Source organism: Schistocerca serialis, chromosome 1, assembly GCF_023864345.2.
Source record: "Schistocerca serialis cubense isolate TAMUIC-IGC-003099 chromosome 1, iqSchSeri2.2, whole genome shotgun sequence".
NCBI lineage: Eukaryota > Metazoa > Arthropoda > Insecta > Orthoptera > Acrididae > Schistocerca > Schistocerca serialis.
In genome coordinates, this window is record NC_064638.1 from 866,814,844 (window position 1) to 866,828,876 (window position 14,033).

A 14,033-nucleotide genomic window follows, 5' to 3' on the forward strand; every position below is an offset into this window, starting at 1 on the left:
TTTTCTCTCAGTTGTTCTGCCACTAATGCTGCTGAGTTGGGAGGTCGGTAAAAGGAGCCAATTATTAACCTAGTTCGGTTGTTGAGTGTAACCTCCACCCATAATAATTCACAGGAACTATCCAATTCTATTTCACTACAGGATAAACTACTACTAACAGCGACGAACACTCCACCACCGGTTGCATGCAATCTATCCTTTCTAAACACCGTCTGTACCTTTGTAAAAATTTCGGCAGAATTTATCTCTGGCTTAAGCCAGCTTTCTGTACCTATAACAATTTCAGTTTCGGTGCTTTCTATCAGCGCTTGAAGTTCTGGTACTTTACCAACGCAGCTTTGACAGTTGACAATTACAATACCGATTGCTGCTTGGTCCCCGCATGTCCTGACTTTGCCTCGCACCCGTTGAGGCTGTTGCCCTTTCTGTACTTGCCCAAGGCCATCTAACCTAAAAAACCGCCCAGCCCACGCCACACAACCCCTGCTACCCGTGTAGCCGCTTGTTGCGTGTAGTGGACTCCTGACCTATCCAGCGGAACCCGAAATCCCACCACCCTATGGCGCAAGTCGAGGAATCTGCAGCCCACACGGTCGCAGAACCGTCTCAGCCTCTGATTCAGACCCTCCACTCGGCTCTGTACCAAAGGTCCGCAGTCAGTCCTGTCGACGATGCTGCAGATGGTGAGCTCCGCTTCCATCCCGCTAGCGAGACTGGCAGTCTTCACCAAATCAGATAGCCGCCGGAAGCCAGAGAGCATTTCCTCCGATCCATAGCGACACACATCATTGGTGCCGACATGAGCGACCACCTGCAGATGGGTGCACCCCGTACCCTTCATGGCATCCGGAAGGACGCTTTCCACATCTGGAATGACTCCCCCCGGTATGCACACGGAGTGCACATTGGTTTTCTTCCCCTCTCTTGCTGCCATTTCCCTGAGGGGCCCCATTACGCTCCTGACGTTGGAGCTCCCAACTACCAGTAAGCCCACCCTCTGCGACTGCCCGGATCCTGCAGACTGAGGGGCAACCTCTGGAACAGGACAAGCAGCCATGTCAGGCTGAAGATCAGTATCAGCCTGAGACAGAGCCTGAAACCGGTTCATCAGACAAACTGGAGAGGCTTTCCGTTCAGCCCTCCGGAATGTCTTTCGCCCCCTGCCACACCTTGAGACGACCTCCCACTCTACCACAGGTGAGGGATCAGCCTCAATGCGGGCAGTATCTTGGCAACCACAGTCGTAGTCCGATCAGGGGATGCGTGGGACGAGCTGGCCGTCCCCGACAAACCCCCATCCGGACCCCCACAGTGATGCCCATTGGCAACAGCCTCAAGCTGTGTGACCGAAGCCAACACTGCCTGAAGCTGGGAGCGAAGGGATGCCAACTCAGCCTGCATCCGAACACAGCAGTTGCAGTCCCTATCCATGCTAAAATCTGTTTTGCAAAGAATGTCTGAACTAATCTACAGAGAGCGCAAACAAATCAACAAAATTTAAACGGTTATTAAAATACAAGATTGCCTAGTAAATGCAATAATGCTGCTACTTGCGCACTGCTGACACTGCTCGGCGGCGGAAGGAGACTACGCAAATTTACACTATTCAGGTACTAAAACGCGATGCTACACTCTCAAATACTATAATACGCCCGAAATTTATGAATTAAACAATGCAAGTACCAAAAACACGCAAAGAAATTAAGAATTAAACTATGTAACAAATGAGTGAGCTAGGAGTATACGACTTGCTGCTCAGCTGCTTATCCAACGGCGGCAGGAAGCATTGTAGTGTTAACATTTTACTATCATTGTCAGTTAAACCATTTACTGTTGGTTTTACAGCTAAATAACTGTAGGTCCTTGGATCTAAAAATCAATTGTGAATGGCTCTTACACTATGTCCTTAATCCCTGTTAGGAAATTTCATCATGGGAAGTAATCCAAAACTGGGCATCAACAACTTGAAGTGCTCTCTATCAGTGTTATCTTACAGAAAAGCAACATTAAAGTCTTCACAAACAACCATTCTCTGTTTCAGTCTCAATAATCTTATTAAAATAATCTCTAGCTACTTTATAAAACTTCAGACACTTCCAGCTGGTGGGCTGTAAATTGTCAGTACTTAAGCTTGTGTGTTTTCCATTCCATTATTGCAGCCCAGCTTTCAAATAACTGTTCAACACAATATTCGTTTACCTGAAGAGCTTGGCACTTAACTACATATTCTGCATATAACTTTTTTTGCATATAATAACTCTAGCTTTATTCATACTAGATAAACAACAATATGATATCCATCAAGATATGTATCCATCAAGATAAATTTGTTCAGTTTCAGTTGTTCTGGCTCAAAGTTCTGATATGCACACAAAGTTTCCTGACATTAGATCTGTCATTCTGTTTTCCTTTATGGATATGAGACATTCATCCTGTTTTGGTGGAAGACTGAAAATGTTAATTTGCCTGTCTTACAATTTAAACTTTTCACTTTTTACCATTTTTTCTACTTAGTTGAGAGTATTCTGCACTTAGTTTTACATGAATATAAACTACTTTAAACCTGATAATCTTACCTTCAGCCTCCTTTCAATAGCTGTATGAATGTCTTCATCTGAGCTCTTTATTGTAAACCTACTTTCTTGCCATTCTTTACATATCTGTAAGGAAAAGTATAAATAGAAACATAATTCAAGTGGAGTACTGGAAGTAAAAACCTGTACATGAAATGAAACTGGAGATATCATTCTGTAATTAGTATAAGAGTCATATTGTTTTATATTTTATGTTTTTTCATACACAAAATCAATTACATCAATCAAAATATTACACTACCTTGAAATTCTCTTATGCACCAAAGTAGTAAGTACTTTCCAGTGGAGAATACTATACAGAATGTCTTCCATTAAGAACAACATTTACATTTTGTCTTCTCCAACTGCATTTTGATCTTAGACTATTGATAATGAGGCCCTGCTCCATATCAAGTAATAAGTTAAGAGGACCCAACTCAAAGTGTTATACATAACCACTGCTTGCCCCATGATTATCATCATGTTAGAGTCATCCATTGTTCCTATATATATCAGTAAATAATATCAGTAATTATAGTTCTAGTAATCCAAAATAATGTGTTACACTAAACTGATATCTTATGTTACAGTCACACTATTTCCATAAACTGTCTGCTTCTCTGTTTATGTGCAGCTATCTGTCTGGTCTTCCACACTGTTACATACAGTTTTATGTTGTGTCACATTCTCTGCAAACATTCATCTAATTGTATGTAAATGTCTGCTGCACAACATTGCCTTTCTTGCTCGAACAGTCCACAGGTGTACTGCCAGTCCATAGTGTCCAACGGGCACAATATTTCGGTGATCAGACATGTTGCCATCATCAGGTGCACTCACAAACTAAGCTCCTGAGGGCGAGTGGCCATATTAAATCCCCTACCCTCGCAAGGCATTATCTCTGCGGTCCGCACCCGCGTGTCGGCAGTCGCTGAGATGCTGGCATCAGCATCTGTAATGGCGCGGTGTAATTGCATCATCTTTTTAAAAAGATGCTCAGCAAAGGAAATGAACAGGTGACTAGGGCAGACGAGTCAATTACACCGATGCCACCATGGACGCCAATGCCAGCACCTCAGCAACTGCTGACGCTCAGGGCGCGGACCGCAGAGAGAATACCTCATGAGGGGAGGGAATTTAATATGGCTGCCGGCCCTCAGGAGCGCAGTTCATCAGTGCACCTGTCGATGGTGACATGTCTGATCACCGAAATATTGTGCCCACTGGACACTATGGACCGGCAGTACACCCATGGACTGTTCAAGCAAGAAATACGCCGGGAGGAACTGAGGAATCACATTATCTTTCTTAATTGCTGTCCATGCTGTTCACTGACTCATACAGACTTACCCACATATCTGTTCACAGTTATAACATCAAAGCAAATCTTCATACATTTGCAAAAGATCAGGAAATGTATTAACAAAGAGGAGCTGAAACAACTTCTCTGGTCTGTGATAACCACCAAAGTCTTTTTCTTGTCCTGTCTTATTTATTTATTGTTAATGTACTGCTATCTACAACTATGACATGCAGAAATATGCGAGACATGTTTAGTAGAAATTATTTTTTCTGATGTATATGAGCCTCTTACAGTCACATATGTCATATTGTTTGCTCACATGAAAACATTCTCACCACACCAAAGACAGTTTAACAATTAAAAAAAGAAAGTGATATAACATGCCCTCTTATACAAGTGCAGAAAACTGAATTTTGTGAATCTTGTCATTTATTTCTTTACGCTCTGTGCATGGAATAATACTGCAACTTGTCAAGGAAAAGGTTTCTCTATAAATGCAAAGTTAAGAATCCATAAGAAAGTTTTGGTATTGTAAGGCACTAGGCAGCACAAAGTGAATACTTTCCAAATCAGTAGTAAATTATCAATATCAATGAAGTACTATCTGAAAGAATCTGCATAAATATTCAGTAATATCTTAATAAAATTTAAAAGTGGTACAGAGATTGGAAACATGCTTTACATACTCAGAAATATAAAATTGTGCCCTTCACAAAATGAGAAAACATAGTATCCTATGATTATAATATCAGTGAGTCACAGTTGTAATTGGCCAACTCTTGCAAATATCTGGAAGTAACACTTTGCAGGGATATGAAATGGAATGATCACATAGGTTCAGTTTTGGGGGCAAAGCCGGTGGCAGACTTAGATTTACTGGTATAATACTGGGGAAGTGCAATCAGTCTACAAAGGAAATTGCTTACAGACTACTTGTGGAATGGTTCTTGAATATTGCTCAAATGTGTTGGACCCATACCAAATAGGATTAACAGAGGATATTGAACGTATATGGAAAAGCGCAGCACATGGTCACAGGTTTGTTTGATTCATGGGGGAGTGTCATAGAGATATTGAAGGAACTGAACTGTAAGACTATTGAAGATAGACATAAACTATCCTGAGGAATTCTGTTAACAAAATTTTGGTATCCAGCTTTAAAAATGCCATCCACCTCATGGTGGTTTGCGGAGTATAGATGTAGATATATATACAGGGCTTCCCACATAAAACCAATATGCCTCATTTACCAGTTCATCACCTTTAATCGAATCACTTGCCAAGTGGCCTGGATGGCCATGAACACCACTTCCAGCATCTCTTATAAACAGGTAATTACATTTTTTTAACATTACTATCATCTATTCTTTTTTAATTAGTTCATATCAGGTGTGAGATACACGGTTTTATATGGGATATCCACATAAAACTGGTGTGTGTGTGTGTGTGTGTGTGTGTGTGTGTGTGTGTGTGTGTGTGAGAACGCACGTGAGCATACCTGTTGAAATTGATGTGTGGCTTTTATACAATATGCAATGCTGGTCATTGCAACACCATTAAGATGGCTTGTAACAAATGTCAAATTGGCACAAAGTGTACTATGATCATGGATATGTAAATGATTAGTATTTCATTGCAACAGCATAAATAAAGTAGGAGTAATTCCATCAACATTCTGTGTAGGAGAAAAGATAGTTCAAACAGGGGAAAAACTCAGATTGAATAATGACAGAATTATGAAAAGGCCAGATTGGTACTTGACATATAGAGGGGATGCTGACTCACAGACGGGCACAACAAAAAGACTGCTAAACATGTGATCATTTGGCCAAATGGCCTTCTTCTAACATAGAAAACACATATGTATTCATGCAAGCACAGCTCACACACACGACTGTTGTCTCTGACCACCAATGCAAAACTACAAACTTGCAGTCTTTTTGTTGTCCCTGTCTGTGAGTCAGCATCTCCTCTGTATGCCAAATAGCAATCTGGCCTTTTCATAATATTGTTATTTGTGAGAATATTGTGTCATGCCTCATGCATGAAGGAGAAATTTCTGTCATCATGTATCAGAATTTGGCAGCATCAGGACTGTTGTTTACTGAAACTGCTGTTTGTCATCCAAATGACAACAAATCACAGCACAATCATCTCTGGTTCACATAGCTGGTAATTTCTATAGCAGGCATTACATTTCTGACGTGATAAGACTGAGGGTTACCCAATCTTCAAGACTGTCGTGATGCTATCTTTCAACAGGATAATGCAAGACTGCATATTTCCAATGTTATCACAAGTTTCCACAGCACAGCAAGTGTTCGACCCTTGCCCTGGCCTGCACATTATCCAGGTTGCTTACACACTGAAAATGTCCGGTCATGGGTTGCCAAGCGATTGGCATATCACAGCTTACCAGTCACTATGATTGATGAACCCTGGCATAGATTTGAAGCAGCATGGAATGATGTACCCAAATCCATCATTCCAGGTCAGTTTACCTCAGTTCCCAGTTTTGTTAGAGCCACTGCTGCAGAGGTGGCAGCATGGTGTACCAAATTTTACACCTACAAATTTAATCAAGCATTCTTCCTACTACACTGTGTATTCACGTTAAGTAAAATTTAGTTATTTGCTAAACTGTCTGGTGTAGCAATTTTGATGGCCAGCAGTATATACTCAAAGATCTTAGCAGTTAATCATTTCTTCAAATTTTTCCATTGCAGTTAGAGGTGAGATTGTGTATGTCATAGAATAAGTGAAAAGTTTAACTCTTAGGGCAAAATTAAATATTTCACTAAGTTAGTAATCACTTGAACATGAAGATGTAACAAATTTCTGAAAGCTCAAGTTTATACTCTAATCTGACTAATTCTAAATATGAGATATGTCAATTTACAATTTTTATGATTCTGCATTCTGCATCTTGTATATACTGCCACCTCTGGCAGCGGTGGCTCTATTTATCTCTGATAAGTGTATTTTGTTGTAAATGATCAGATAAAGATTCTTAATATTTGATAAGCATGGAAGTAAATGAATATTTCTTGATATAAAGTTATTTCCTACATGTTATTAGAGAGGGTTGTATAGCTAACAGCATTATTCTGTAGAGAGATGATGACTACAAAGATTTTCTTCTTCATATTTTGTTCCTGCTTGTCCTTTGTATTTCTTGCTAGTACTTTCTTTCTTTCTTTCTTTTCAACACTCTCTCTGTCTCTTTTCTCTGGTCGCATACCCACATGTCATAAATACAATCTATCTCAGAAGAATCTAAATTGCTCACATTGTCCGCTTCCTTATCATAGCAGTAGTGTTATTGCATACCACGTAGGGTGCCCAGGTTTGATTCCCAGCAGGGTACTGGGTGTTGTGTGTCCTTCATCACCATTTTCATCAGCATTGACTTTCAATTCACCAATGTGGCGTCAACTAAAGAACTAAAGAGGACTTGCAATACAGCGGCCAAACTCCCCTGAATGGGGCCTCCCAGTCAACAATGCCATACAATCACTTCATTTGTTTGAGAAACTATTTGTTTGGCATATTAGTGTGCAACTGTCTTTTTATCTTGAATTGGTTCCTTGCCATCTGAATGGTTTCAGCTGAGCTGTCAACTTAGATGCAGTGGATCAGCAGTTTACTGTAGATCTGTTCTTGCACTCCACCAGAAGGCAAAATGAGCTCAGGTCCTATACAGCCTCACATACAGTAACAAACAGAAATTTCCTGAGGGGTGGAAAGAATAAAACCAAATATGTGCAGTCTCAAACATGCCCAACTTTGAAAGAAACCACTATTAATACTGCATACTTGGTAAATGCACAAATTTGTAGGGCCAATCTTGTTTCTGATGTGTCAAATCTCCTACAAACATTTTTATGGCAGAGCCCAAGAATACGTCTGTAGCAGACTGCAAATTCACCATCCTTGAGTTGATGGAATTTGATGAATCTGTACGAGAAGACTGACTCTTATTGTTTGTGGTTTGCTTTGAGCGTTTCCTGGGAGATGAGTATTTCATTCCGATGCACCAATGCAGCTTTACTGTATCCGATGGACCTTCACATTGACGATGAAACACAGAATTAGCATCGGGATTTAATTCTAATGGCACAATGCCAACTTAAGTACAAGAAGACTGACTCTTCTCATTGTTTGTGGTTTGCTTTGGGCGTTTCCTGGAGACCAGTATTAGACTCCGATGCACCAATGCAGCTTTACTGTGTCCGATGCACCTTCACATTGACAATTTTTGTTTCACTAGACACGGAAGCATCAGAGGGTCAGCTTCAAAAGATGCCAGGAAAAGCGTAAATGTTAACTGGGATGTAGTCAATAAAGCTATTAAGTACATAACTGGAAAGAAAAGTGAACAAGGTGTGATAAAATCAGAAGTAACAGGGACACTCCAAGAGCTTACATTGAAGATAATACAATCATGGCTACAAAGTGGAGTAGTATTTCGGAAGGTTTGAATGGAATAGAAAAGGATCTGAAAAACTGGACTTTGAGAACGTGAAAAATGTGTCTGTCAGCATCGGAATCTAATACTGGTTTCCCAGGAGCCGCTCAAAGCACTAACTCTTAGAAGATACACTCACAGCATTTTTGTCCTGCTCAACATGACAAATCCACGTTCTGGTCCGCAGGTTACTTGTGTACAAGTTAATTAAAAAATGGTTCAAATGGCTCTGAGCACTATGGGACTCAACTGCTGAGGTCATAAGTCCCCTAGAACTTAGAACTACTTAAACCTAACTAACCTAAGGACATCACACGCATCCATGCCCGAATTGTCTTCGATGGTGTGCCGAAGGTGGAGTGGACGAAGTCGCCAATAGCTAGTTGCTTAGAAGCAACTGGCCTCGGTCTATCACCAGCCCGACCATTCGGACTACCGCACGTCAACTCAGAATGCAGTACAGTCAGTACGCCTCCTCCAGCGGGCTAATGTGAATAGCGCAGAGGGTACACGAGTGGGCCTTTGGCTCTGAAAACCCATATCGATGTTGTTTCGTTGAATGGTTCACACACTGACACTTGTTGATGGCCCAGCATTGAAATCTGCAGCAATTTGCGGAAGTGCTGCACTTCTGTCTTTTGAATGATTCTCTTCACTTGTCCGTTCTTGCAGGGTCTTTGCCCAGCCGCAGTGACGTCGGAGACTTAATGTTTTACCGTAATCCTGATATTCACTGTTCGCTTGTGAAATAGTGGTACAGGAAAATCCCCACTTCATCGCTACCTCGAAGATGCTGCCGTCCTCGTGCACCGACTATAACACACGATGAAAATCACTTAAATCTTGATAACTTGTCATTGTAGCAGCAGTAACCGATCTAACAACTGCGCCAGACACTTGTTGTCTTATACAGGTGTTGCCGGTCGCAGCGTCATATTCTGCCTGTTTACGTATCTCTGTATTTGAATATGCATACCTATACCAGTTTCTCTGTCGCTTCAGTGTAGTACATCTATACTTGTTATAGTTATGATGAATTTCAGGAATAAATTTCAGTATTTGAAACTGTAGATCATCATCACATACAAGTACACATGCTCTGAAGTTACTTATATGGAGTGCTGCCTCGTACTGAATTCAAATATGGACAATGAGCAGTTCAGACAAGAAGAGAATAGAAGGTTTTGAAATGATATACTACCGGAGAATGCTGAATGTTAGATGAATAGTTTTTATTAAAAGTGAAATTCTTCCAGCTGTACTTAAGATTTATATTTACTTCGCTACTAGTTCGGACATTGCGTTAATGCCCGCCATCCATGTGGAGCACGTGTTGGTTTCACCGCGGACTGCTAGATTGAGCCACACACAACTGATTTCATCAAAGTGTACGGGCCTGATGATGGCGTCGACGCAACGTCGAAACTAGTAGCAAAGTAAATATAAAATCTTAAGTGCAGCTGGAGGAATTTCATTTTTAATAAAAATTATACCAGCATTATTTCACAACTTCAAACAAACTGAATGATTTATTGAAATGAATGAGTTTCACAAACGGAGCAAGCAAGTGGTCCACCTCTGACCGCAATGCAAGCAGTTACTCGGTTTGGTATTGATTGATACAGTTGGATTTCCTCCTGAGGGATATAGTGCCGAACTCTGTCCAACTGGTGCGTTGCACCGTCATAATCCCGAGCTGGTTAAAAGGCCCTGCCCAGATTGCTCAAATCGTTCTGAGTTGGGGAGAGATCCTAGGACCTTGATGGCGAAAGTAGGGTTTGGCAAGCACATACAGTAACAAACAGAAATTTCCTGAGGGGTGGAAAGAATAAAACCAAATATGTGCAGTCTCAAACATGCCCAACTTTGAAAGAAACCACTATTAATACAGCATACTTGGTAAATGCACAAATTTGTAGGGCCAATCTTGTTTCTGATGTGTCAAATCTCCTACAAACATTTTTATGACAGAGCTCAAGAATACGTCTGTAGCAGACTGCAAATTCACCATCCTTGAGTTGATGGAATTTGATGAATCTGATCACAATGCAATGGCCGAGTCTAAGGGCAGAAAAGAGGCATGCACTAATAGGCCACACAGATACTTCCTTAAGGTTCATTTACACCTTGCAACTAGTTGCCTTGCAGCTGTAGCTTTCCCCACATGGAAGTAGTGGCATCCAGTGTGAACACAGGTATCAGTGGAATCATTCACACCCAAATACCTACACCTACACGTGTGCCTCTACTTGTGTAAGGGCAAGAACAGTGACATTGTGACCAGGCACTAGACACACAGGTGTAACCACAGCTTTAGTAATGGAATCAGTCTTATTTGTTTTGTGTGAAGGTAGCAGATATCCATACATAACTTTGCTGAGGGCTATTAATATTTAATAGGAATCAACAAAAAAACTCTGAGTTATCCACTAAATACCTCCATACATCCCATTAAAAATTCTGAATCTGTGAACCACTGCATCGTTATGAAAGAAATCACCACATGTTTCCAAACTTCTCTTAAATCACAGGGAACAGAAATATTTTGATAAAACAGTTTGAGTATAAAAGATAGTTTTCAAATGGCACCTCAGTACTAAATCACATTTTCATAGACACATAGTAAGTGTCTCAAAGGAAGGGGTGCATGTCTACACCATTTTTTAATCTGATACCTTCAGTCAGTAGAAGTTTTAGCTCTGTAATGATGATGATGATGAACAATAATAATAATAATAATAATAATGAAACAAAAGTTAATTTCAACATACTTACAAATTAAAAAACGTTATGTGCCTAATTTAAAAATAAATAAACAAAACGATAATCTCTCAGAAACAATCACCACAATAATATACTGCTTCATATTTTAATCACCTGAAACAATATAACAATTTAAAATGGTACTGGTAAGTATTTAACACTATGTTAAACAGTGCACTAGGAGAAAAATATGAAAATTTTAGTAGTTAACATAAATTATGTACAGGATGATGTGACAAGGAAACAAATATAGTTACAGCTGAAATTAATTCCAGGCTAATGTACAAATATTTGCACCTACTCACTAAAATCTCTAAACTGAGATAAAAAGAATAAAAACAGAATAAAGCAAGTTTAAATGATAATTATTTTATGCCTGACTAAATGGTAATAGTAAATTAATTGGTTACCTCTTGCAGTCCTTTTTTAATCTGGACTTCTTCATCAGCAGATATTAACCCTGCATGTTTTAATGCTTCTGCATATGCCATGCTTCCCTGTAATAAATTGTATTTTATTGATATTCTTCATTTTAAAAATTGTAATAATTTTCCATTACACTTCAAATACTTGATTTACTTTTTCACAATTAAGTGAGCTAAATCACATAAAAGGCTATGACTTACATACTCACATTCCTTTGACAAAAATACAGATGATTGCAGATGAAAGAGGAACAGAGGAAGGAGATGTGAATGAGATATAATACCAAATTCAAACATTTCTTTGTCACAAATGTTGGGATAGGCTGTGAAAGTACAAATACTGTATTTTGTAATGAACCATGTTATAGCAGATGAATATAAATTATTTGCAAATATTATAGTAAGTTCTTTTAACTATTTTATGTAGCAAATAAAGTGAATGTACAGTGTTGGAAACTAGGTTCAACATTGATGACAGAGTTACCTTATTATTTATTTATACTCTACCAAAGACTTTCCTTACCAAGCTTAGATCACCAGATGGCTTCCTTCCATCCTATTCTTTGTGTCATCTGTTCTTTGTTGCTGAGTAATGTTTCAGATATGGTTTTATCATTCTTATTGCCTATTGAAATTTTTCCTTGTGTTTTCCATTTCACTTTTGTCCTTACAACACAATCCTCAAACCTATTATCCTCCTGGCCAGGCTCTGCTAGCCTCTGCCCCACACCCACATCCACAATGCCTCATGACCCTAAATTCACTCATTCCACACTCACACCCTTGTCTCCACAGTCTTATCCTTTCTCTTTAATTGCCAAACCTCCCTATCCAGTCCTCCTCATCACTGTGTACTGTATACAACTATCCTTGCCTGTGGACAGCATAAGTTAACCAATGTCACATTCCTGTGCCTTGCACCTGTTATATGTTCCTCCCAGCACCCAGCCAACCTTTCTAAACACTTACTCCTACTCACTGCCTCCTTACACACATAATCCACTCCATCTGACGAAATCTCTCACCTCATTCGAGCTGCAGTGCTGGTGAAATGTAGTCACTTATTTACAAATGGCTGTGCAAGTATGTATGTTTACATTGTTACATGTCTGTATGCCTAACAGCACTGAAGATGGATTTGCTTGAAAGTTGGTGAACTGGACACTGTTTTCTTAACTGAAGTTATTCATTTCCCTTTGAGTAACATTACAGAGTATCTTGCCATTTGTTTCAAAATTTGAAAAAATACGTACCTTTTTCTATGCATTTAGCAGCTTTAATTGTAGCTTTTACAGGTTTGTAACATTGTGCAGTTTTGCTTATCTTCATCACTTTTATGAGGCTTATTCAGAATAATGAGCAGCCTTATAAATTTGTTTCAGTGTGGAGAGCATCATTTGTTAATGAGAGACACTTTATGTGTATTATTACTGCAACCTATTTTGATAACACTCAGGAATATTTCTCTGCCATATGCAATAGCCATATCAACTGGGAAAATACATCAATATTCAGCAACTGTTTTATCATCATCCAGTGTATGAAACCAAACCTTTACTTTAAATCAGTCCTCCTTTTTTGTGTTAGTCACAACTAGCATTCTGTTTATATCTAATCTAACTGAGATTTCTTTCACAAGCAATAGTTTTGGTTGATCAACTTCAGGAGTTGCTCAACAGCATAAGATGATCACATAGGGATGTGACTGATGCACCATGTCTCACATGGTTGGACAACATGTTGGATACTTCCTGGCAGATTAAAACTGTGTGCCCGACCGAGACTCGAACTCGGGACCTTTGCCTTTCGCGGGCAAGTGCTCTACCATCTGAGCTTTGGACTTAGAAATTTTCAGCGTCCCTTATATTTACTTGACCAGTGTTGCAGAATAATTCACTTCCGGTCTGTGTTATTCTTATGGGATTTAGCGCTTTTATCATTTTTTTAAATCAAAATTAACTTCCGGCTTTTAATGAGCACTGATAAAGACTTTCTGCGTGCTGCTCGCCGCTTACAGTCACTCGTCCAGCAGCAGTCGAGGATGCAACACAACACGGGTCCTAGTATTACGAGACCCGTGTTGCAGAATAGTTCGTTTTCAGTCGTTTATTGGTATCTGTACTGTGGGTTGCAGGGGTTACGTCCCCTGGGGAGGTGGGTGGGTTGTCTATTTGTTTTTCTTCTCTAATTTTTTGGTTTTGTTGTGTATTAGAGTTGTCCTTTATAAAATATTCTTATCTTTAAAGTTTGATTGTGGTGGTTATTGGTCGCGCCATACCGCTCGTGAGGATTTTTTTTTTTTTTTAATGAATTAAAAGAAGTTGACGTATTGTTCATTTTTAGGTTAAGATGTTGTAACCTCAATAGAATAAAAACCTCAAAGTCCTGCTCAGACACACAGCCGAAGGCCATCCTATGAAATGGCCTCACGGTAAGTGAGGTCTCCTTCTCAGGGTGATTAATATTAGTTTATATATTATACAATTGTCTGTTGGGAGGTC

At 39.7% G+C, this 14,033-nt stretch overlaps 1 protein-coding gene across 2 annotated transcripts in view; it reads right to left on the reverse strand.

Moving 5' to 3' along the window:
• LOC126485690 (argininosuccinate lyase) overlaps positions 1–14,033 on the reverse strand; it is a 140,389-nt gene that overhangs the window by 48,470 nt on the left and 77,886 nt on the right. For both annotated transcript variants that reach the window (XM_050108894.1, XM_050108893.1), the window contains exons 4-5: positions 11,518–11,604; positions 2,577–2,660 (exon numbers count right to left, since the gene is read on the reverse strand). In XM_050108894.1, coding sequence (XP_049964851.1) covers positions 2,577–2,660; positions 11,518–11,604 — 171 coding nt within the window. The remainder of the gene's footprint in view (positions 1–2,576; positions 2,661–11,517; positions 11,605–14,033) is intronic.